The sequence below is a fragment of the Geotrypetes seraphini genome, chromosome 4 (assembly GCF_902459505.1).
Source record: "Geotrypetes seraphini chromosome 4, aGeoSer1.1, whole genome shotgun sequence".
In the NCBI taxonomy this organism is placed as follows: domain Eukaryota; kingdom Metazoa; phylum Chordata; class Amphibia; order Gymnophiona; family Dermophiidae; genus Geotrypetes; species Geotrypetes seraphini.
Window position 1 is genome coordinate 18472753 of NC_047087.1, and position 24871 is coordinate 18497623.

The 24871-nt window shown below is 47.4% G+C and overlaps 1 protein-coding gene across 3 annotated transcripts in view; it reads right to left on the reverse strand.

Annotated features, from left to right (window-relative positions):
• ATP2C2 (ATPase secretory pathway Ca2+ transporting 2) overlaps positions 1–24871 on the reverse strand; it is a 265125-nt gene that overhangs the window by 102850 nt on the left and 137404 nt on the right. For all 3 annotated transcript variants that reach the window (XM_033943178.1, XM_033943177.1, XM_033943175.1), the window contains 2 exons: positions 17285–17374; positions 171–272 (listed from right to left, as the gene is read on the reverse strand). In XM_033943178.1, coding sequence (XP_033799069.1) covers positions 171–272; positions 17285–17374 — 192 coding nt within the window. The remainder of the gene's footprint in view (positions 1–170; positions 273–17284; positions 17375–24871) is intronic.

A 24871-nucleotide genomic window follows, 5' to 3' on the forward strand; every position in this document is an offset into this window, starting at 1 on the left:
TTCAGTTAAGACACACAGAGGGAGCCTGACTGTATGAGATGGAGAAGGGAGGAACAGTAAAATAATGTATCTGAACTCTATGTAGCAATCTCTTCTTTTATATCTATAAAACCTCATTCTGAATCAATACATTTGTATTTCCAAGGTGTACTGCAGAAAGCATTTTGTACCTCACTTTTCAGGGCACATTTCACTGCCATCCACTTTTGCTCGGAGCTAAATGGAATCTCTTTCTTCCTTATATACAGGTCACTTAAGCTGTTTAATCCCATCTGTTGGAAAAGGCAAAAACACAACAAAATAAAAAAAAGATACTTGATGGAAGCTGTAATGCCAAAATAAATCTATGCTCCCAAAGGGATATTAAGGAATTAAAAGTGATACAAACAAGTTGTTACTTTGCCCAGTGGAGGAAAAAATTGTTCAGCAATACAAATAATATTTTCAGTGGCAGGGAAATCGGTTAACATTTTCCATCAAGAATAAATTTTGGACCTAGATATTGTAGGAAAACTGCTGGTTGGCAAAGGTGCAAATTAAAGGTTAACCATTCTGTAAATTTCAAAGGAAAAAGTGCACACTAATACTTGCATTCCAGAGAGAGTGATTTTCATATGTGCCATGTTTACCCTCAGAAGTGGCAATGTGAATTACCCTTATTAGAAAGTAGTTGAAATTGAATCTGCTGCTTGGTTTCAGATGAAGCCAAAACTGGCTACTATGGCCTGGCCCAGCCCAGCCCCTGCAAAAACGAGCTGCCATTTCCTCTCCGTGCAAAGAACAAGTCCCCCGCATTCTTGGACATCCATCCCCTGTGGTTTAATTTGTAGTCGGGGCAGAAGCATCACTCCTGTCTGTGTCCTCTTTGCTGTCAAAACGGCTGCTGTAATATCTTGTAGGAGTGTTTAGGAATTACTTCTGCCTTGACTACCCATTAAAATACCAAGGTATGGACAGTAGGCTGGGGGGTGGAGGTGGGGAGTTAAGAGGAAGGAGAGCTTGTACTATTTGGTGGTTGTGGGGGAGGGGGAGGTTAAAAGGTAGAGAACCTAGCATAGCATTTTCAGCTGAAACACGATCGAACATGAACTTCAGATCAGTTTTGGAACCAAAGCTGAAACTGAAATTCAGTTGGGCTCTAGTCCTTATGAACATGGAATTTTTTCCCAAGAATATGCGCAAGAAATGTACATCAAAAAGGAGAAATTAGGTTCTTACCTGCTAATTTACTTTCTTTTAGCTTCTCCAGACCAGTAGAGGTTAACTTTACGATTGGGTATATATCTAATCATGACCAGCAGGTGGAGACTGAAAACAAAACTTTGGGACAGTATATCCTAGCCCCTCCTCTCTATTTCCCTCAGTCTGCCGAATAGCCAAGCAGAACCAAGAACTGGAAAACAACAGAGAGAAAAAACAATACTCCGAAAGGAGTAACAAATAACATACCCAAAAATGCTGTTGGAAAATGCAGAGGAGAAATTCCCGAAGGAAGAAGGTCCCCACAGCTCGCCAGCTAAGCCAGCCGAGCCACAGCCGCTGTTCTTCAATTCTCCCCGGCCCTAGAAAAATACTAGAACCCGCAGCAAAAACCAAAAACTGCCCGCGCAACAGCCCCAACAACAACAACAACAGACAGGGTGGGGACCTCTACTGGTCTGGAGAAGCTAAAAGAAAGTAAATTAGCAGGTAAGAACCTAATTTCTCCTTCTTTAGCACTCTCCAGACCAGTAGAGGTTAACTTTACGATTGGGACGTACCAAAGCAGTCCCTCTCACGGGCGGGACCCCCGAAGGGCCGATACCAGAACACGCTCACCGAACACCGCGTCCCGACGCGCCTGAACATCTACCCGATAATGCCGAACAAATGAATGCAAGGAGGACCAAACCGCAGCCTTACAAATATCCACCGGAGGCACGAGCGACGACTCAGCCCAAGAAGCCGCCTGACCCCTAGTGGAATGAGCCTTGAGAAACTCCGGAACCGGCTTCTGACTCAGAAGATAAGCGGAAGCAATCATCTCCTTGATCCAACGCGCAATAGTAGCCTTAGAAGCGCCAGCCCCCCGACGAGGACCCGCCAGAAGCACAAAGAGATGATCGGAGCTCCGAAAATCCCGGGTCCGCTGCACATAAGCATGGAGGACCCGACCGACATCCAACTTGCGCAGCTGTCGTTGCTCAGAAGAACCCTCCCGACTACCCAAGACCGGGAGGACCACCGATTGATTGACATGAAAAGGAGAAACTACCTTCGGCAGAAAGGAAGGAACAGGCCTCAAAACAACCCGCTCCTTCGAAAACTCCAGGAAGGGAGCCCTACAAGAGAAAGCCTGTAGCTCAGACACCCGTCTAGCGGAAGTAATGGCCACCAAAAAGACCGACTTCAGCGTAAGGTCCTTCAACGAACAGCCATCCAACGGCTCGAAAGGAGGGCGCACTAGAACAGAGAGAACCAGATTGAGATCCCAAGAGGGAATCGAGGGCCTTATGGGAGGCCTGATCAACTTGGCCGCCCTAAGAAAGCGAATCACATCAGGAATGGCAGACAAACGCTGACCTGTCACCAGCCCCCGAAAAGCCGACAGGGCCGCCAGATGAACCCGAAGAGAAGACCAGGCCAGGCCCCTATCCAGGCCATCCTGCAAAAACTCTAGAATGTTAGGCAGAGAAGCGCGAAAGGAGACCACTCCCCGCGCTCGGCACCATTCCTCAAAAAGACGCCAAACCCGTACATAAGCCCGAGAGGTAGAAAGCCTCCGGGACCCCAAAAGTGTAGAGATCACCTTGTCGGAATATCCCTTCTTACTCAGGCGGCCCCTTTCAAGAGCCAAGCCGTAAGACAAAAGGGAGACGGGTCGAACATGGGAATGGGACCCTGCGTCAGAAGATCGCACCCGAGAGGCAGAGGAAGAGGATCCGCCACCAGATGCCTCACCAGATCCGCATACCACGGACGACGAGGCCAATCCGGAGCCACCAAGACCACCAGCCCCGGATGGCGAACAATGCGAAGCAGTACTCTGCCCACTAATGGCCAAGGAGGGAACACATACAACAGCCCCTCCGTTGGCCACGGCTGGACCAGAGCATCCAGACCCTCGGCCAGACCGTCCCTGCGACGACTGAAGAAGCGGGGTACTTTGGCGTTGCCACTTGTAGCCATCAGATCCATCAGGGGCTGCCCCCAAGCACGCACTAGCAACTGAAACGCCTCGGCGCCGAGACACCACTCTCCCGGATCCAAGAAGTGACGACTGAGGAAGTCCGCCTGAACGTTTTCTACCCCGGCAATGTGAGAGGCCGAGAGGTCCAGAAGATGCGACTCCGCCCAAACCATGAGCCGAGCCGCCTCCTGCGCCACCAGAGTGCTCTTGGTGCCCCCCTGACGATTGACATAAGCCACCGCCGTGGCATTGTCCGACAGGACTCTGACCGACTTGCCCAACAAAAGGGAGTGGAAAGCCAACAGCGCCAGCCGGACCGCCCTGGTCTCCAACACGTTGATCGACCAGGAGGCCTCCTCCGTGGACCAGGTTCCCTGAGCCGAGTGACCCAGGCACTGGGCCCCCCAACCCAGGAGACTCGCATCCGTAAGGAGCACCGTCCACTGCGGAAGATCCAGACCCACCCCCTGAACTAGGTGAGGGGTCCGGAGCCACCAACGCAGACTGCAGCGCGCCAAGCCTCGCAGGGGAACCGGAACATCCATCCCGTGCCTCTGGGGAGACCACCTCCGGAGCAGAGCATACTGGAGAGGACGCATGTGGGCCCGCGCCCACCTCACCACGTCCAGGGACGCCGCCATCGACCCCAGGACCTGGAGGAAATCTCGCGCCCGAGGACACCGGGACGCCAAAAGCAGGCGAATCTGAGACTGCAATTTGCTCACCCGGGCCTCTGGGAGGAAGACCTTCCCCAAGGAGGTGTCGAACAGCACCCCGAGGTACTCCAGACGCTGAGCCGGAACCAACCGACTTTTGGAAAGGTTGACCACCCAGCCCAGCGACCGGAGAAACTCCACCACCCGAGCCGTAACCCGGGAGCTCTCCTGCAACGACTTGGCCCGAATTAACCAGTCGTCCAGGTAGGGGTGTACCAGGATGCCCTCCGACCGCAAGGCTGCCGCGACGACCACCATCACCTTGGTGAACGTCCGGGGAGCCGTGGCCAGCCCAAAGGGAAGCGCACAGAACTGATAGTGCCGACCCAAGATCGCAAAGCGCAGGAAACGCTGATGAGAGGCCCGAATGGGAACATGCAAGTAGGCCTCCGTCAGATCGAGAGAAGTGAGAAACTCCCCCGGCTGAACCGCCAGAATGACCGACCGCAGAGTTTCCATACGGAAAGAGGGAATCTTGAGAGCCCTGTTGACCCCTTTCAAATCGAGGATGGGCCGAAAGGTCCCCTCCTTCTTGGGCACCACAAAGTAAATGGAGTACCTGCCCGTGCCCCACTCCGGGGGGGGCACTGGAACTACTGCCCTGAGATCTAGCAAGCGCTGAAGGGTCTGGCGAAACGCCAGCGTCTTCCCAGGAGTCTGACATGGAGAAGCGAGGAAAAAATCCGGCAGAGAGCGGGCGAACTCCAGGGCATAACCGTCCCGCACCACCTCCAGGACCCACTGATCGGACGTGATCTCGGCCCATTTGGGAAAAAAGTCGCGCAGCCGGGCCCCCACCGGAACCAAGGGGGGCGCCGGCAAGGCGTCATTGTGCAGGACGGGAAGCGGGGGAACCGGCGGAGGGATTCCCTGCCCCCCGACGGGCCCCCCGAAAGGGCTGCATGCGCTGGAAGAACCAACCCCGGGAAAACCCCGGAGACTGGAAAGAAGCAGCCCCACGCCCAGGGCGATACTTGCGAAATTCCCGCAAACGCCCCCGGGCCGCACCACCCCGAGACGCCGGGCGGGCACGGTCCTCCGGCAAACGGGGAACTTTCGAGTCCGACAGAGTCTGAATCAACTTATCCAAGTCCTCTCCAAATAAAAACGACCCCCGAAAGGGAAATTTAGTAAGCTTAGCTTTGGACGCAGCATCCGCCGCCCAAGCGCGCAGCCACAACACACGCCTTGCGGCCACGCCAAAAGCCATGGACTTAGCCGAGATCCGCACCAAGTCATACAGAGCATCCGAGAGGAATGAGGCAGCCATCTCAATCTTCGCTACCTCCTGATCCACCAGAGACCAGTCGTCAGACTCTCGATCCAAGACCCGCTCCGCCCACCGAAACACGGCGCGAGCGACCAGTCCCCCACAAATAGCCGCCTGGACCCCAAAGGCAGAGACTTGAAAATTTTGCTTAAGGATGGTCTCCAATTTGCGCTCCTCAGAGTCCCGCAAGGCAGAACCGCCCTCAACAGGCACGGTATGCCGCTTGGAAATAGCCGAGACCACCGCATCCACGACTGGCGAAGCTAACGTAGCCCGATCCCCTTCAGGAATGGGATACAGGCGAGCCATGCTGCGCGCCAGCCGAAACGGCGTCTCCGGCGTTTTCCACTGCTCAAGAATAATATCCCGAATATCCTGATGCATAGGAAAAGAGCGGGAAACGGAACGGATCCCTCGTAACAGAGGGTCCCCCACACGCGGAGTCTCCGGCGGCGCGTCCTCAAAACGCAAAGCCGAAGAAACCTGTTGAATAAGGTCAGGCAGCTCATCTCTCTGAAAAAGGCGCACCACGGACGCCTCGTCACTGGAGAACGGGAAACCCGACAACCCGCCGCCAGCTTCCGTCCCCTCCAGAGGGTCCTGGAATTCCTCAGAAGGGTCCAGGTCCTCCTCCAGACCGACACGTTCCTCCGACCACAAATCCTCGTCCCACGACACCCGCGGACGCTTGGACAAGAGAGGCGGCGGAGGGGACGTCACGTCAGACGAGAGAGGCAAAGCCGCAGGGAGCGCGGAGGAAACCCCACCCCCCGAGACCCCCTGGGCGCAACCGGGACCCCCAGCCGCCTGAAAATAGGCTTTGCATAATGAAAAGAAAAAATCAGGGGAAAAACCCCCCGAGGGTCCCAAGGGACTCCCTGCCACAGCAGGGGACCCAGCAGAAACCTGCCCCTGCTTAGCCAAAACAGGGGGAAGGTCACCTGAGGTGGAAGACAAAATGGAGGGGCCAGACAGAGAAGATGGCGTCTTTCCCGCCAAAACTGCTCCCTCCATAGCCTGCAGCGGCTGAGAGACCTGAATAGTCTCAGCCGCTAAAACAGGCAAGCCGGCATCAGCTGTCAAAATATCAGCTGAGAGGGAATCCTCTAAAACCCGACCGTCGGCGGCTCGGGGAATCCCTCCGTGGGCGGACGGAGAAGACCGGGCTTCTCCACCGTTCCCTGCCGACTCGCGAGGCACCATCGGCGGGGAGCTCTGGGCGCCTGCAGCCGCTGCCGACGGAGCTCCTCCACCGCACCGGCCTGAACACCGCTTGCACAGGCCGGCCGCGAGTGCCTCGCGTCTGGAGCACAATGAGCACTTTTTCCCTTTAGAAGTGCTCATTGCTCCATACGCGACCTAGCTGTAAAAAAAGTGCCGGTTAGTTGAAAAAATACAGTAAAATACAGTTTTCTTAAAGGGATACAACCCTCCAGACCAGCACTACCTCAGGATTTTTTTTTTTTTTTTTTTTTACAGAACAGACTCCACAGGCTCTCGAAGCAATATGCCTTGCTTGATTTAGGGGGCAAGGCTTACTGCTGAGGCTCCTCTAAAAAAATATGGGGAGGTGGAGGAAGTGGGGGGAGGGACCCCGCTCGTGACCCGCCGGGTTTGACACCCCCGAGGTCGGACGAACCCCCAAACAGAGTCCGTCCAAGCTCCGTCCGGCTAAAAACAGGGACAATAAACCTCTAAACAAATTCCAACAGCCCTACCAAGGGAGATGGGTACAGATCACTCAACACCTGCTGGAGACTGAAAGAAGACTGAGGGAAATAGAGAGGAGGGGCTAGGATATACTGTCCCAAAGTTTTGTTTTCAGTCTCCACCTGCTGGTCATGATTAGATATATACCCAATCGTAAAGTTAACCTCTACTGGTCTGGAGAGTGCTAAAGAAGAGACTAGTTTCTTACCTTGCTAATACCTTTCTGGATGAGAGAGTTGTATCCCAGTGCCCATGAGCCATACAGAAGGAATCTACTCCGTTTTTTTAATCCCTCCTACTTCATAGAGGGCTCTGCTGTCCCCTACTGTTAGTTCCAAAGCAGGCCATAGCTCTTTCTAGAAACAGATATAAGAACAGCCTTACTGGGTCAGACCAATGCCCAGTAGCCCGTTCTCATGGTGGCCAATCCAGGTCACTAGTACCTGGCCAAAACCCAAGGTGCAGCAATATTCCATGCTACCAATACAGGGCAAGCAGTGGCTTCTCCCATGTCTTTCTCAATAACAGACTATGGATTTTTCGTATAAGCAGTTTTAGGCACCAACAGGCATTGAAACCTTAGATGCACTCCCATTTAGCCTAAATGAGGGTGCCTAAGTCAAACCACGCCCCAAATTCACAGAATCCGCCCCTAATCACACCTACTTCTGATAAGGGCCTCAAGAAGACTCCTACTTCGAGATGGTAAGTGCTTACCAGCTAATTAATTTTTTGAAATTACATAAGAACATAAGAATTGCCATACTGGGACAGACTGAAGGTCCATCAAGCCCAGTATCCTGTTTCCAACAGTGGCCAATCCAGGTTCCAAGTACCTGGCTAGATCCCAAGCAGTAACGCAGATTTTATGCTGTTTATCCTAGGACTAAACAGTGGATTTCCCCAAGCTCTCTCAATAATGGCCTACGGGCTTCTCTTTTAGAAATTTATCCAAACCTTTTTTAAACCCTGCTAAGATTTTTAATGGCGCTTTTCATTAAGTCTAATTGAATAATTAAGTTAAGCCCCTAGATCAGCTAGGCATGCCGATCTAGGTGCAGTTGATAGAATCTGGACCATAAAGCCTGCTTTAGGGGCAGAATTAGAAAGCATTGACTAGACAAATGATTCATCACAAACAGGTCCCCAGAGGGCAGGAAAGCTACAGGTCAGGTTAAAAACCTTTAAAAGATTGGGCTATTTTAAGTGCTTTGGACTTATTATTTCCACTCATCATAAGGTTGATTTGGTAATTTTGTGAACTCTGAATAAACAGCTACTGGCTTTATGTTGCTACTCATTGGTTTTGTGCTTACCATGACAGTAATGAACATTATATTTAAGCTAGGGTAGGTGGAGTATGATCTCAAGTCTCTCAAATTTACTGCTAATGTTTGCCATAGTACTTATATCTATTCCAAAGAGAGCTTCTTTATAATACTACCCCAAGGAAAGTAGGTATAGCACAGTTACTTACCGTAACAGGTGTTATCCAGGGACAGCAGGCAGATATTCTTGACTGATGGGTGACGGCACCGACGGAGCCCCGGTACGGACAATTTTAGAGTGATTGCACTCTAAGAACTTTAGAAAGTTCTAGCTCGGCCGCACCGCGCACGCGCGAGTGCCTTCCCGCCCGACAGAGGCGCGCGGTCCCTCAGTTAGTATAAGCCAGCTAAGAAGCCAACCCGGGGAGGTGGGTGGGACGCAAGAATATCTGCCTGCTGTCCCTGGATAACACCTGTTACGGTAAGTAACTGTGCTTTATCCCAGGACAAGCAGGCAGCATATTCTTGACTGATGGGTGACCTCCAAGCTAACAAAAAGAGGGATGGAGGGAAGGTTGGCCATTAGGAAAACAAATTTTGCAAAACAGATTGGCCGAAGTGTCCATCCCGTCTGGAGAAAGCATCCAGACAATAATGAGATGTAAAAGTGTGAACTGAGGACCAAGTAGCAGCCTTGCAGATTTCCTCAATAGGAGTGGAACGGAGGAAAGCTACAGAAGCTGCCATTGCTCTGACTCTATGGGCCGTGACAGAACCTTCCAGTGTCAGTCCGGTCTGAGCATAACAGAATGAAATGCACGCTGCCATCCAATTAGACAACGTACGTTTAGAAACGGGATGTCCCAATTTATTTGGATCAAAGGACAGAAAAAGTTGAGGAACTGATCTGTGGGGTTTCGTACGCTCTAGATAGTAAGCCAGAGCCCTTTTACAATCCAAAGTATGTAAAGCTTGTTCTCCAGAATGAGAATGAGGTTTTGGAAAGAAAACAGGTAGAACAATGGATTGGTTGAGATGGAATTCAGAGACAACCTTAGGGAGAAACTTTGGATGTGTACGCAAAACCACCTTGTCATGGTGAAAAACCGTAAAAGGTGGATCTGCGACCAGTGCATGAAGCTCACTGACCCTCCTGGCAGAGGTAAGAGCAATAAGGAAAAGCACTTTCTAAGTGAGAAACTTGAAAGGAGAGGTAGCCAAAGGTTCAAATGGAGGCTTCATTAAGGCGGAAAGAACCACGTTGAGATCCCAGATAACAGGAGGGGCTTTAAGAGGTGGTTTCACATTGAAAAGCCCTCGCATGAACCTGGATACCAGGGGATGAGCTGAGAGAAGTTTTCCATGGACTGGCTCATGAAAAGCTGCAATGGCACTGAGGTGGACTCTGATTGAAGAGGACTTAAGGCCAGAGTCAGACAAAGAAAGCAAATAATCCAACAAAGTCTCCACTGCCAGAGAAGTTGGATCAAGATGATGAAGAAGACACCAGGAGGAAAATCTCGTCCACTTCTGATGGTAACATTGCAGAGTGGTTGGTTTCCTGGAGGCATTCAGAATGGAACGAACAGGCTGAGATAAAAGAGTATCATGAGATGTCAGCCCGAGAGATACCAAGCTGTCAGGTGCAGAGACTGGAGGTTGGGATGTAGAAGGGTTTCCTGCTGTTGCGTAAGCAGAGAAGGAAACAGAGGAAGAAGAAAAGGTTCCCTGGAACTGAGTTGAAGTAGAAGGGAGAACCAATGTTGCCTGGGCCACCTCGGAGCAATCAGAATCATTGTGGCTCGTTCCCTCTTGAGCTTGAATAAGGTTCTCAACATTAGAGGCAGCGGAGGGAAGGCGTACAGGAACAGATTCGACCAGTCTAGGAGAAAAGCATCCGCTGCCAGACGGTGAGGAGAGTAAAGTCTGGAGCAGAAGAGGGGCAGCTGGTGATTGTGAGGAGCTGCAAAGAGGTCTATCTGAGGAGTGCCCCATTGAGTGAAGATAGACTGCAGAGTTACAGGATCGAGTGTCCACTCGTGAGGTTGGAGAATTCTGCTGAGTTTGTCCGCTAAGGAATTCTGTTTCCCCTGAATGTAGATAGCTTTCAGGAAGAGATGGTGATCTATGGCCCAATTCCAGATCTTTTGGGCTTCTTGGCATAAAAGGCGAGAGCCTGTCCCACCCTGCTTGTTGATGTAGTACATCGCAACCTGATTGTCTGTGCACAACAGAAGGACCTGAGGAAAGAGAAGATGTTGGAAGGCCTTGAGGGCATAAAACATCGCTCTGAGTTCCAGAAAATTGATTTGATGCTTCTTTTCCTGGGCTGTCCAAAGACCTTGAGTCTGGAACTCGTTCAAGTGAGCTCCCCATGCATAAAGAGAGGCGTCGGTGGTGATGACTAGTTGATGAGGAGGCTGATGGAACAGAAGACCTCTGGATAGATTTGAGGATACCAACCACCATTGAAGAGACTGACGAAGAGATGATGTCACAGATATGTGTCGTGAGCAAGGATCCGTCGCTTGGGACCACTGAGTAGCAAGGGTCCATTGAGGAGTGCGCAGGTGAAGACGTGCGAGGGGCGTGACATGAACTGTAGATGCCATGTGCCCCAAGAGTACCATCATTTGCCTGGCTGAGATGGAAGGCAGTGAAAGTACCTGCTGACAAAGAGACTGAAGGGTCTGAAGACGATTGGATGGTAGGAAAGCTCTCATGAGGAGTGTGTCCAGGATCGCTCCAATGAATTGAAGTCTCTGAGTGGGGATGAGATGAGATTTGGGTAGATTGATCTCGAATCCCAGAATTCGTAGAAACAAGATGGTTTGGTTGGTGGCCAGTAGAACTGCTTGAGCGGATGTGGCCTTGATTAACCAGTCGTCCAGGTAAGGGAAGACCTGAAGGTGGTGAGAGCGTAGAAATGCCGCTACCACAATGAGATACTTGGTGAAGACCCTTGGAGAGGAGGCAAGGCCGAAGGGCAGCACCTTGTATTGATAATGACAATGATTGATCATGAAGCGGAGATACTGTCTTGAGGTTACATGGATCGGTATGTGAGTGTATGCCTCTTTGAGATCGAGGGAGCATAGCCAGTCGTTTTGATTGAGAAGAGGATAAAGGATGGCTAAAGAAAGCATCTTGAATTTTTCTTTTACCAGGTGTTTGTTGAGATCGCGGAGATCTAAAATCGGTCTGAGATCTCCTGTTTTTTTGGGGACTAGAAAATAACGGGAGTAGAATCCCTGCCCTTTTTGGTCTTGAGGAACTTCTTCTATAGCGTTTAGAAGAAGGAGGGATTGAACCTCCTGAATGAGGAGGGCAGATTGAGGACTGTTCAAAGCAGACTCTTTTGGCAGGTTTTGAGATGGAAGGGTCTGAAAGTTGAGAGAGTAGCCGTGTTGGATGATGTTGAGGACCCATTGGTCCGAAGTGATAACTTCCCATCGGCTGAGGAACAGAGAAAGTCGACCTCCTATAGGTTGAGGCAGGAGAGCAGGAATAGGAATACTGGCTATACTGTGGAGAATGAAGTCAAAAGGGCTGTGACTTCTGCTGAGGAGGTGGTTTCACAGGTTGCTGCTGTGGCTGCTGTCTGGGAGGCTGACGTTGTTGTTGCCTTTGACGCCTGGGTTGCTGAGCAGTGGTAGGTAATGGCCGAGCTGTGAAGCGGCGTTGATAGGCCGACTGCTGTCTATATGGTTTAGGCGGAGGAGGCTTCTTTTTATTTTTAAGTAGGGTATCCCAGCGTGTCTCATGAGCAGAGAGCTTTTGTGTGGTTGAGTCCATGGATTCTCCAAAGAGCTCATCCCCTAGGCAAGGGGCGTTGGCTAACCGATCCTGATGATTAACATCAAGGTCGGATACCCGAAGCCAGGCCAGGCGACGCATAGCTACCGACATTGCTGTCGCTCTGGATGTAAGTTCAAAGGTGTCATATATGGATCTAACCATGAACTTACGTAATTGAAAAAGAGACGACAAGCAGGTATGGAAGGAGTGATGTTTTCGTGAAGGAAGGTACTTTTCGAATGAAGCCATGGTGGTAAGGAGATGCTTCAAATAAAAAGAAAAATGAAAAGCATAATTGCTAGCTCTATTTGCTAACATAGCATTTTGGTAGAGCCTCTTACCAAATTTATCCATGGCTCTGCCTTCTCTGCCAGGAGGTACCGATGCATATACACTGGCTCCTGAAGATTTTTTAAGGGTGGATTCGACAGTCAAGGATTCGTGTGGAAGTTGCGGTTTGTCGAACCCAGGAATGGGAATTACCTTATATAGAGAATCCAGTTTACGTGGGGCCCCTGGGACAGTTAAAGGAGTCTCTAAATTCTTATAGAAAGTCTCCCTCAAGATGTCATGAAGAGGGAGTTTCAAAAATTCCTTTGGAGGCTGGTCAAAATCAAGGGCATCCAAAAAAGCTTTGGACTTTTTGGATTCAGCTTCCAAAGGAATGGATAAGGAGTCACACATCTCTTTTAAAAAGCAGGAGAAAGAGGAAGTGACTTGTTTGGAGGATGGGTCAGGGACAGTTGAATCCTCCTCCTCTGAGGAACATTCGCCTTCAGAAAGAAAGGGTTCCTCTGAGTCTCCCCACAGATCAGGATCCCTGACATGGGAAGTATGGTCCTGAGACTCAGGTGTCGATGATTGTAAGTGTCGGGTTTTGTGTAACGACTTACCCGACCTCATCGATATCGAGTCAGGAGATGTTATCGGTCGCACCGGTGCCGAAGTCTGCACCGATTGATGGTGAGCTCTCGGCTCCGGTGCAAGAACTGGCATCGATACCGATGAAGTTAGTTGAAGCGGTACCGAAGTCGTGGAAGCAGGTAACACAGGCTGCTCCACAATCGGTACCGGTAGCTCGGTGCGGACCGGCACCGGAAGGTTCGGAGCCAGGATAGCAGGGAGGAGCTGTTTCAATTGGTCCTTAAGCTGCACCTGAAGGATGGCCGTGATGCGGTCATCGAGGGATGGCACCGGTACCGCCTTTTTCTTCTGCGGTACCTGCGGTGCCGTTCGACGCCCCGGAGATGAGGAGCCCGATGTCGAGGGACTCACCTCTATAGGGGCGGAACGCTTCCGCTGGCGTCTCCCAGTCGGCAGGATTGGACTCACTGCACTCGAGACCGGGGGACGCTCCAGCGGGGAAGGCTTCTTAGCCGGCTTACCTGACTGGTGAGACGCCGGTGCGGAATCACGCGGCGTCGAAGAAGAGGGTGCCGACTGAATCGGTGCCGAAGCTGGAGTCGATGGAACGGGGTCGGACATCTCGGCACCGAACAACAATCGCTGCTGGATTTGGCGATTTTTTAATGTCCGTTTTTTTAGAGTGGCACAGCAGGTGCAAGTGGAGGCCTGATGCTCAGGACCCAAACACTGTAAACACCAATTGTGTGGGTCCGTGAGAGATATAGGCCGAGCACACCGCTGGCACTTTTTAAAACCCGGTTGAGGGGGCATGAAAGGAAAAACGGCTTCAGCCAAATCGAAGGCCGAGGCTTCGATGGTGGCAGAAGGCCCCGCCGGGGAAAGATTAAAATAAGAAAATATGGTTTTTTTTTGTTTTTTTTTTTTTTACAAATAGAATACAGAAAAGAAATAAGATTAATAATAATCAAAAGTTTACGCGAGCGGGAAGGCAAAGAGAAAAAAAGTTTCAACAGCCGTTGAAAACGCGTCTTCTTAGCTCCGCGGAAACTAAGAAACTGAGGGACCGCGCGCCTCTGTCGGGCGGGAAGGCACTCGCGCGTGCGCGGTGCGGCCGAGCTAGAACTTTCTAAAGTTCTTAGAGTGCAATCACTCTAAAATTGTCCGTACCGGGGCTCCGTCGGTGCCGTCACCCATCAGTCAAGAATATGCTGCCTGCTTGTCCTGGGATAAACACTTTTACACATGCTCCATGTGTTAGTAAGAATGTGTGCATAAACACCAGTCCCAATTCCCTCTCCACCTATCCTTTGACCACAGAAATGGCTCAACCTAAAATGCATAAATGTAATTGTTATGACTTCTTTTGTGCCTTGGTTTTACATGAAATAAACAGTTGAATAAATATTCTTTTTTTTTTTTTTTAATTCTTTATTAATTTTGAAAACACATACAATAAGTGAAATACAGAATAAATTAATCATTTTACAATATAGACATCACTTAAATTTTTCAATATTCATGCTTATTAATACCCTCCCCTCCCCAACATTTTTTCCAATCTTATTTACCTGCCACCCCTTCTCCCCTCCCTGGATGTGCATATTATCTAATAAGAAATTATAACTATAGAGATTCTACAAAAGACGTAAATGGGCCCCAAATTAATTTAAAGTTTTCATTATTGCCTAATACAGCAGCGTTCATTTTCTCATATTTATATATTAGACATAAACTTGCCCACTAAAATTTAAGTTGAGACGATCTCAGTTTTGTGTAATCAATTGTATAGCTGTACTTGTCATAATTAAAAAGAGACATCTTTTATGTTTATCTAGGGGATCTTTGATATGCAAAATAGTACCACAAATTATTATTTCATAGGTTACAGGAATCTCAGAATTTAAAATATTATTAATATGTCCCCAAATTGATTTCCAAAAAATAAGAATTCTAGGGCAGTAAAACAATAGATCTAGTTGGAAACTTTATGGGATGCTTTTAAAGCTACCATAAGAGGGAATATAATTTCATATTCGGCTCATGTTAATACGCAATCAAAAAAAGATTTCTTTGAATTAGAGGAACAGATAAAAGAATTAGAAGTAAAATTAAGGGTAAAATGGGAACAAGATACATTTTAGTCCCTCTTAAAAGCTAAATATAAATATGAGATCTCTTCTAAATGGGCTAGGAAGGAATTATTTACTCAACAGGCTTTGTATTATGGAAACTTGAATAAAGCGGGAAGATTACTAGCTAATTATTTAAAAGCAAAAAAAAAGGAAAGTAAAGATTGTGGCTATTACAGATGAAAATGGAGTTACTCATTCGAAAATTGATAATATATTAAAACAAGTTTTTGAAATATTATAAAACTATGTATTCCTCTGAGCTTTATTCAAATAAAGAACTTGATGGTTTAGAGTTTTTAAATTTAATTGAGGGTCCTAAAATTCCCGAGCATATAAAAGGATCTCTTGATGCACCTATTACGTTGAAGGCGATTCAAGCAGCATTGAAGTCCCTTAGAGTTGGATCCTCTCCAGAAGGGGATGGATACACTGTGGAGTTTTATAAATCATTTCAAAATACTTTAATGCCTTATTTATTAAAATTATATCAAGCTCTACTGAATAAAGGCTGCATTTCAGGTACTATGGCAGAATCTTTGACTATAGTTTTGCCGAAGCCAAATAAAGATTCTTTATTGGTTTCAAACTACAGGCCAATATCTTTGATAAATGTTGATGGAAAATTGTTGGCTAAGGGGCTCATAATCGAAAGATAAAAACGTCCAAAAACTGGCCTAAGTTGGCACTTGGACGAACATTTCTCAAAAACGTCCAAGTGCCGATAATAAAAACGGGTTTTGGACGTATTTCTAAACGACCTAGGCCTTCATAGTGCCACTGAACGACCAAAGCTAAACGGGGCGTTTCGGGAGGAGTGTCGAGGGCAGGAGTTGGGTGGGACGTGGGCTGGCTTAGACTTAGTCGTACAGCATGTATAACCAAAAGTTTTACAACAGAGCCTAGACGGAACTTGGACGTTGTGACTTAGACCATGTAAAACATGGTCTAAATCACAAAAACCCACCTAAAGACACCAGATAAGCACTGAAAACACATAAAACAGACCCCCATACACTACCCCAGTGATCAACGACGCCCACCCCACCCCCATAAAAATTTCATTCACAACTTTAAAATTCAGCTTCCAGACCATCATCACCTGGCCGCCTGGCATAGGAAAGCCTAGTCGTCCAGCCCAGAGGCAGCTTAAGTCGTCTTGGGGGTGGGTTAGGGATCCATAGAGAGGAGGACCCATGCCCATAAGCCCCTGTAATCACTGCATTGATACTTAAACATGTGCACTCCCCTATACACCCCCAAAACCCTTTTGTACTGGCATATAAGTGGCTCCTGCAGCCATAAGGGCTATTGGGGGTGTTAGATAAGTGGGTCTAGGGGATTCTGGAGGTGGTTTGGGGGGCTCACCATAACCTATAAGGGAGCTGTAGGGAGAAGAAGCCATCGCACCCTTTTTGTGAAGTTCACAGCAGTGCCCTGTAAGGTACCCCACTATTTAGGTGGCATGTCTGGGTGTGCAGTCCATCACTTTGCAGACCCCTCCCACATCCAACAGGGCTTGTTCTAGGCGTTTTGGACTTTGACGGAAAGTTGGCTGAAAATGTGGTATAAAGATGGACGATTTAGTGGCTTGGACGATCAGATCGGCAGGACGTATAATTAGACGATTTTCGAAACAAAAAAAAAGTTGGACCTATCTTTCGAAAATGTGTCTTAAGCTGTTTTTTTACTTTGGACGACTTGCGAGATGGACGTAAACCGACTTAGACATCCCTTTCGATTATGCCCCTCCACGTATTGGCCCTACGCTTGGCTAAGGCTCTCCCTTATATTATAGGTATGCACCAAACTGTTTGGATAAATATTCTAAGAGCCTACCACAATGCATAAAATTCTATTTTACATGTTAATGCTAATCCCTTGAAAAATTACCTTAGATATATTTATCTATATTTACCATAGTCTAAGTTCCTTATAATATGATACTATAACAAATCTTTTACAAAAATTAAGACTTATCTGATTCTCATATCAAACTCTCTTCTTTTTAAAAGCCTTGATTTTCCCCATATCTTACGGAGGCCTCAACTTTTTATCCATCTGCTTCTTAACAAATATTGTTTCTCTCTCTCACATAAACGTAATGTTAAATCATACAAAACATTCAGCTGTGAACTCTCAGTTTATTTGCAAGGTACTTGCACACCCCTCTTCACCCAAAGTATTGGTGAAAAAAAAGAGCAAGTCCCAAAGTATTGGTAAAAAAAAAAAAAAAGACAACTGCCTGCTGATAGCCTAACTAAAAGGATCCAGGCACTTTCCAATACAAGCACACCTGGAAAACCTAATCTTACTTTCCAGAAACTCCCCAAAGACAAACATCTCCAGTGCCCTACCTTCATGGCAAGAGCGATTAGAGCGCCTTCTGTTGGCTGACCCATCAGAACATTCTTTCTTATGACAGCATTATTGGCTACACACCCAGCCTGAAACAAATAAATGCATCCTAGGTTAATATAATAATCAGCAATATTTTACCATTTATTACCCCATCTGGGGTACATAAAAGATTAGTGTGTATAGCTACGTCAAGCCTCCCTTATTTTAACAACAACATCAAAAATGAGATATTCTGGTCGCTTACCGAAGGCAAACAACAGTAGTATCTCAGAGAGGTAAGCAATGAAGGCATTTTAAGGGAAGATTAGGTTCTTACCTTGATAATCTTCTTTCTAGCAGAAAGGCATAATAATCTTGAACCAGTGGGTTATTCACCTGTAATCGTGAGTTGTGTAGAAGGCATCATCTACATTTTTCGGCTCCACCTCCTCTATCACTGTGCTGTTGCTCTTCAGTTCGTACCAAAACAGTTGACAACCACTATAAGAGAATAAAGAGGAGGGGCACTCCCCAACAAAGCCCCCAAGTCTGCTCTGCTCTTAAATGATTACAATTAAATAAACCAATGCCAACAGGAACATAACATAAAACAAGGAGGAATGGAACAAGCCACCTACCTGAGTGCAACTGGCACTAACATTTATGTAGTTCTCAGTATCTCCCAGTTGCCTTTTTGCAATAGAGTTCTCTCATCACTTTTCAGACCTGACATGAGGAAGTCATGTCTGAGACTGTAAGTGGGTTAATCAAAATCTGACAGAGTGGGCCTTCAAGACTCATATGCCTCTCTACTAGAAAGAAGATCATCAAGGTAAGAACCTAATCTTCCCTTCTAGTGCAAAAGGCATACGAGTCTTGAACCAGTGGGATGTTCCAAAGCAGTCCCCTGAATCTAGGGCGGGGCAGATGAGCCTGCTGCTAGAACCGAGGAACCAAAAGCGGGCTCCAGTCGTGCTGCTATATCCACCCTGTAAAACTTTGTGAAAGTATGTAAGGTGGACCATCTAGCCGCCTTACAAAGCTCCTCAGGCAGAACTGCCTAGGACTCTGCCCATGAAGAAACCACACTACTCGTAGAGTGTGCTCTCAAAGATATCAGTGGTTGCTTACCACAACCGATGTACTCTGAAGAAAATAGCCATGCAAATCCATCTTGAAATGGAAACCTTAGAAGCCAGCTTTCCCAGGTGGCTAGGGCTCGTTAGTACAAAAAGATGATCTGATAGACAAAAATCATTTGTCACCTCAAGGTAAAGGAGGAGAACTCTCCTAACATCCAGCAATGCCAAAACTTTGTCCTTTTTCTTGCAACCTGTGGAATGGGGTGCAGGTAGCTGAACTTCCTGATTTACGTGGAAGGCTGAGACCACCTTAGGCAGAAAAGAGGGTACCGTGTGCACAACAGAGACTACAACTCTGAGACCCTTCTCGCTGAGGCAGTAGCTACTAGAAAAACTGTCTTAATGGTAAGATCCATCAGCGACACCTCTTGCAAGGGCTCGTATGGGACCTTGATGAAGTCATGTAAACCAATGTTAAGATTCAACGTTGGGAACGGCTGTCACACAGAAGGATGCAGCCACAACTCTTCCTTCAAAAATCTGGCTTCATCAGAATGAAAAGCCAAAGAAACTTTCTCCACTTTAGCCCTAAAGCACGAGGCCTGCCACCTGCACTTTGAGAGATCCAACTGCCATGCCCTTCTTGAATCCGTCCTGAAGAAATGCCAGGACCACCAGCAATGAAATATTTTCTAAGCCTTAAAATAGGCCACGACAGTCACCTGTTTCTTAATTCTTAGGAAGGTAGCTATGACCACCTCCGAGTAGCTTTCTGTGCTAAGGCTGCACATTCAAGAGCCATGCCGTAAGCTCAAAGCATTATGGATCCCCCAGGGCAATTGGATCCTCTGAGAGAAAAGTTGAATGAAGTGGCAGTTTGAGACACTTGTCCCTCTGTAGATGAACCAGATCCGTTTACCACAGCTGACATGGCCAATCTGGCACAACCAGGATTACAAACCACGGGTGGGTCACTATTCTTCGAATGACCCAGTCTATCATGGGCCATGGGGGAAACACACAAAACAGCCCTTACTCTGACCACGGTTGTACTAGAGCATCCCTGCCAGCACTTCTGGGCTCAAATCTTTGGGTGAAGAAACAAGAGACTTTTATTTTTGGCTGTTGACACCATCAGATTGATCGTCAGATGCCCCATCTTCGCACAATGCTGTCGAAGGCCTTCCAGAACAGACCATTCCTCCAAATCCAAAATCTGATGGATAAGATAGTCAGCCTGTCCTTTGTCCACTCCTGCTAAATGTGCTATTGTCCACTCCTGCTAAATGTGCTGTTGATAAAGCCCATAGGTGGACTTGTGCCCAGTAAAACAATTACTGGGTCTCCATTCTTAACAGGGCACTCTTGGAGCCTCCCTTAGAGTTGGCTCATGACAGAACACTGAGAGGGCAGAGGTCTGCGGGGGTTCAAGCTTCCATACCCTCAAGGATTTTGTGATGACCTCCAGCTAAGCAACCGGCTTAAAAAGGTGGCACACTGTTGGCCTTTCACCTGATCTAGGGTTACCATAGACTCCTGACTGGTGCCCCTGCCTGAGACCATGAATCCTCCAAAAATGCAGATTCATTTTGATTCTGATCCCCCGTCATCCCAGTGGACCGTGCTCTGTGAGGGGAAAACCCTTGTGCGCAACAACTGGTGTGGCCTCAGACCCCAAAACTCCATATAGGCTTTGAACATAAGTCTAATAAAATCAGGGGTAAAGCCCTAAATAGTATGCCCTGAGGACATCTGCAGGGACTCCCTTTGTCTCCTCGTGGGCCCAGAGGCATCTGCACATCTGTGCTTTGCCGAAGATTCTGAGTCACTATCCGAGAACTCCCGGAGGGATTTTTTTTCCAAAATGAGCCACCTACTACTACTAATAATTATTTCTATAGTGCTAACAGACGGAAAAGCACAGTTACTTACCGTAACAGGTGTTATCCAGGGACAGCAGGCAGATATTCTTGACTGATGGGTGACGGCACCGACGGAGCCCCGGTACGGACAATTTTAGAGTGATTGCACTCTAAGAACTTTAGAAAGTTCTAGCTAGGCCGCACCGCGCGTGCGCGAGTGCCTTCCCGCCCGACAGAGGCGCGCGGTCCCCAGTTAGGATAAGCCAGCTAAGAAGCCAACCCGGGGAGGTGGGAGGGACGCAAGAATATCTGCCTGCTGTCCCTGGATAACACCTGTTACGGTAAGTAACTGTGCTTTATCCCAGGACAAGCAGGCAGCATATTCTTGACTGATGGGTGACCTCCAAGCTAACAAAAAAGAGGGATGGAGGGAAGGTTGGCCATTATGAAAATAAATTTTGTAAAACAGATTGGCCGAAGTGTCCATCCCGTCTGGAGAATGCATCCAGACAATAATGAGATGTAAAAGTATGAACTGAGGACCAAGTAGCAGCCTTGCAGATTTCCTCAATAGGAGTGGAACGGAGGAAAGCTACAGACGCTGCCATAGCTCTAATTTTGTGGCCCGTGACAGAACCTTCCAATGTCAGGCCGGACTGAGCATAACAAAAAGAAACGCAAGCAGCAAGCCAATTGGACAGAGTGCGTTTAGATACAGGATGACCCAACTTGTTAGGATCAAATGACAAAAATAGTTGAGGAGATGATCTGTGAGGTTTGGTGCGACCAAGATAGTAAGCCAGAGCACGTTTACAATCCAAGGTATGCAAAGCCTGTTCACCTGGAGTAGAATGAGGCTTTGGGAAAAAAACAGGTAGAACGATGGATTGGTTAAGATGAAATTCAGACACAACCTTAGGAAGGAATTTGGGATGTGTGCGGAGGACGACCTTATCATGGTGAAAAACAGTGAAAGGTGGATCCGCCACCAGTGCATGGAGCTCACTGACCCTCCTGGCAGAAGTGAGAGCTATTAGAAAGACCACTTTCCAAGTTAGAAATTTAAAATGCGTTGAGGCCAACGGCTCGAAAGGAGGCTTCATCAACGCAGAAAGAACCACATTCAGATCCCATATAACAGGAGGGGCTTTAAGAGGTGGTTTCACATTGAAAAGGCCCTTCATGAACCTTGAAACTAAGGGATGAGCTGAGAGGGGTTTTCCATGAATCGGCTCATGAAAAGCTGCAATGGCACTAAGGTGGACCCTTATCGAAGAGGATTTAAGACCAGAGTCAGATAAGGACAATAAATTGTCCAACACCAGTCCCACTGCTGTAGATATGGGATCCCGTCCCTCCCTGTTTGTTGATGTAATACATTGCAACTTGGTTGTCTGTGCAAATGAGAAGAACCTGAGGAAAAAGGAGATGTTGGAAAGCTTTGAGGGCGTAAAACATCGCTCTGAGTTCCAGGAAATTGATGTGGTGTTTCTTTTCCTGGGTGGTCCAAAACCCCTGAGTTTGGAACTCGTTCAAGTGAGCTCCCCATGCATAGGGGGAGGAATCCGTGGTGATGACCAGTTGATGAGGAGGTAGATGGAACAGTAGACCTCTGGATAGATTTGATGATTTCAACCACCAAAGAAGCGACTGTCGAAGAGACGAGGTCACAGATATGTGTTGTGAACAAGGATCCGTCGCTTGTGACCACTGAGTCGCTAGGGTCCATTGAGGAGTACGCAGGTGGAGACGTGTGAAGGGAGTGACATGTACTGTGGAGGCCATGTGTCCCAAGAGCACCATCATGTGATTCGCAGAGATGGAAGGTTGCTGGAACACCTGCTGACAGAGATGAAGGATGGTGTGAAGGCGGTTTGGAGGAAGAAAAGCCCTCATCTGAACAGTATCCAGAATGGCTCCAATGAATTGAAGTCGCTGAGTTGGAATGAGGTGCGACTTGGGTAGATTGATTTCGAACCCCAACAGTCGAAGGAAGTAAATGGTTTGATCGGTGGCTTTGTGAACGGACTGAGGAGAAGGAGCCTTGATGAGCCAATCGTCCAGGTAAGGGAAGACTTGAAAGTTGTGGGAGCGGAGATAAGCTGCGACCACAATTAGACACTTGGTGAATACCCTGGGCGAGGAGGCTAGGCCGAATGGTAGCACCTTGTATTGGTAATGATGTTGATTGACAAGAAAGCGAAGATACTGTCTTGACATCAGATGAATTGGAATGTGAGTATACGCTTCCTTGAGATCGAGGGAACATAGCCAGTCTTCCTGAGAAAGAAGACGGTATAGGGTGGCAAGAGATAACATCTTGAACTTCTCCTTGACCAGACATTTGTTGAGATCCCTGAGATCTAATATTGGTCTGAGATCTCCGGTCTTTTTGGGTACAAGAAAGTACCGGGAATAAAATTGATTACTGCAATGCTCTATTTAAAGGGATTGCACAAAATGAAATAAAAAGACTCCAAATCATACAAAATACTTCCATTAAACTTATAACAAAAAAGAAAAAATTTGACCATGTAACACCCCTTCTCATAAATGCTCATTGGTTACCTGTATCCCATAGAATAACTTATAAACTCTGTCTTCTTACTTTTAAAGCAATGCTCTTTAAATCACCTGCATTTATATTCAAATCTTTAATTCCTTATTCTTCAACAAGAAGTTTACGGTCAAATGAACAACACTTATTAACAATTCCTTCACTTAAAATCATCAATACAAGAAGACAATTCATCTTTTCAGTTACTGCTCCACAAATCTGGAACTCGTTACCAATCTACTTAAGAGAAGAGATTAACCTTGATAAATTTAAAACAAATTTAAAAACATTTTTGTTTAAAGATGCATTCGATTAATTAATCTTCATTTTTAGTCATTCTCGGTTTTTATTTACTTAATTTTTAATTCAACTCCTCCCCTTTTGTTTTTGCCTTTCCCCCTCTTTTTTATTATATTGTAGTTCATTCCCCTTTTCCCTGGTTTCTCTTGTATTGTTGAGTGTAACCTAACCTAGCATTATTGCATGGTAATGTTTGTATTGCTGTCTTTCTCTTTTGTTTTGAAACTATATTTTAAATATCTTTGTACAACGCTTTGAAATATGACTTAGCGTTTAATCAAAATTTTTAATAAACTTGAAACTTGAAAATCCCAGGCCTTGCTGGTCCAGAGGAACTGGTTCGATGGCATTGAGAAGAAGGAGGGATTGAACCTCCTGAGCGAGGAGGAGGGATTGAGCCTTGTTGGAAGCAGACTCTTTTGGCAGACTTAGAGGTGGAGGAGTCTGAAAATTTAGGGAGTAGCCGTGGACGATGATAGTAAGTACCCACTGGTCGGAGGTGATTGCTTCCCAGCGAGATAGAAAAACTTGTAGTCGACCTCCTATGGGCTGAGGTAGAGGACATGAGGGAGGAAGACTGGCAATGTCCTGGAGAAAGGAGTCAAAAGGGCTGTGTCGACTTAGGTTGAGTAGCCGGTTTGACAGTAGGCTGCTGTTGTTGACGAGCCTGTTGCTGCTGCTGACGCTGTCTGCGAGGTTGAGGAGGATGAGGCTGAGCCGGTCGAGCAGAAAACCTCCTTTGATATGAAGATTGTTGCCTGAATGGACGAGGAGGAGGAGGCTTCTTCTTGTTTTTCAACAAGGTGTCCCATCTAGTTTCATGGGCGGAGAGCTTTTGTGTGGTGGTGTCCATGGATTCCCCAAACAGCTCATCCCCTAGGCAAGGCGCATTGGCAAGCCGGTCCTGATGGTTTACGTCCAGTTCTGAGACCCGTAGTCATGCCAACCTTCTCATTGCTATAGAGATAGCAGTAGCTCGAGACGTCAGTTCAAAAGTATCATAAATAGAACGGACCATAAACTTCCTGAGTTGCAAAAGACTAGAGGTACATTGCTGAAAAGCAGGAAGTTTACGGTCCGGAATATACTTTTGAAAAGAGGTCACCTGTTGAATGAGATGCTTCAGGTAAAACGAGAAGTGGAATGCGTAATTACCTGAACGGTTGGCCAGCATGGCATTTTGGTAAAGACGCTTTCCAAATTTGTCCATGGCCTTTCCTTCCCTGCCAGGAGGGACAGAGGCATACATACTGGCTCCTGTAGATTTCTTTAGGGTTGACTCTACCAACAGAGATTCATGGGGAAGTTGGTGTTTGTCAAATCCAGGGATTGGAATCACTTTATATAGAGATTCCAGTTTTCTTGGGGCTCCTGGGATTGTCAAAGGAGTTTCAAGATTCTTATAAAAAGTTTCCCTCAAGATGTCATGGAGGGGTAACTTTAAAAACTCTTTAGGAGGTTGGTCAAAATCCAAGGCGTCCAAAAATGCCTTGGATTTTTTAGAGTCAGACTCTAAAGGAATAGACAGGGTGTCTGACATCTCCTTTAAAAATTTTGTGAAGGAGGAGTGCTCTGGCTTAGCAGTAGTATCCTGCACCGATGGTTCCTCCTCATCAGATGTGTAATCCTCCTCGGTACCGAGGGGATCATCCGAATTGTCCCACAAGTCAGGGTCCCGTACCGATTGTAAACGGCCCTGGGAAAGTGGAGTCGATGTATCAGTATGTTTAGTCTTGCGTACCGATTTACCAGACCGAGTGGAGACGGTACCTGGGGAATGTAGTACGGTACGGGGTTCAGAGA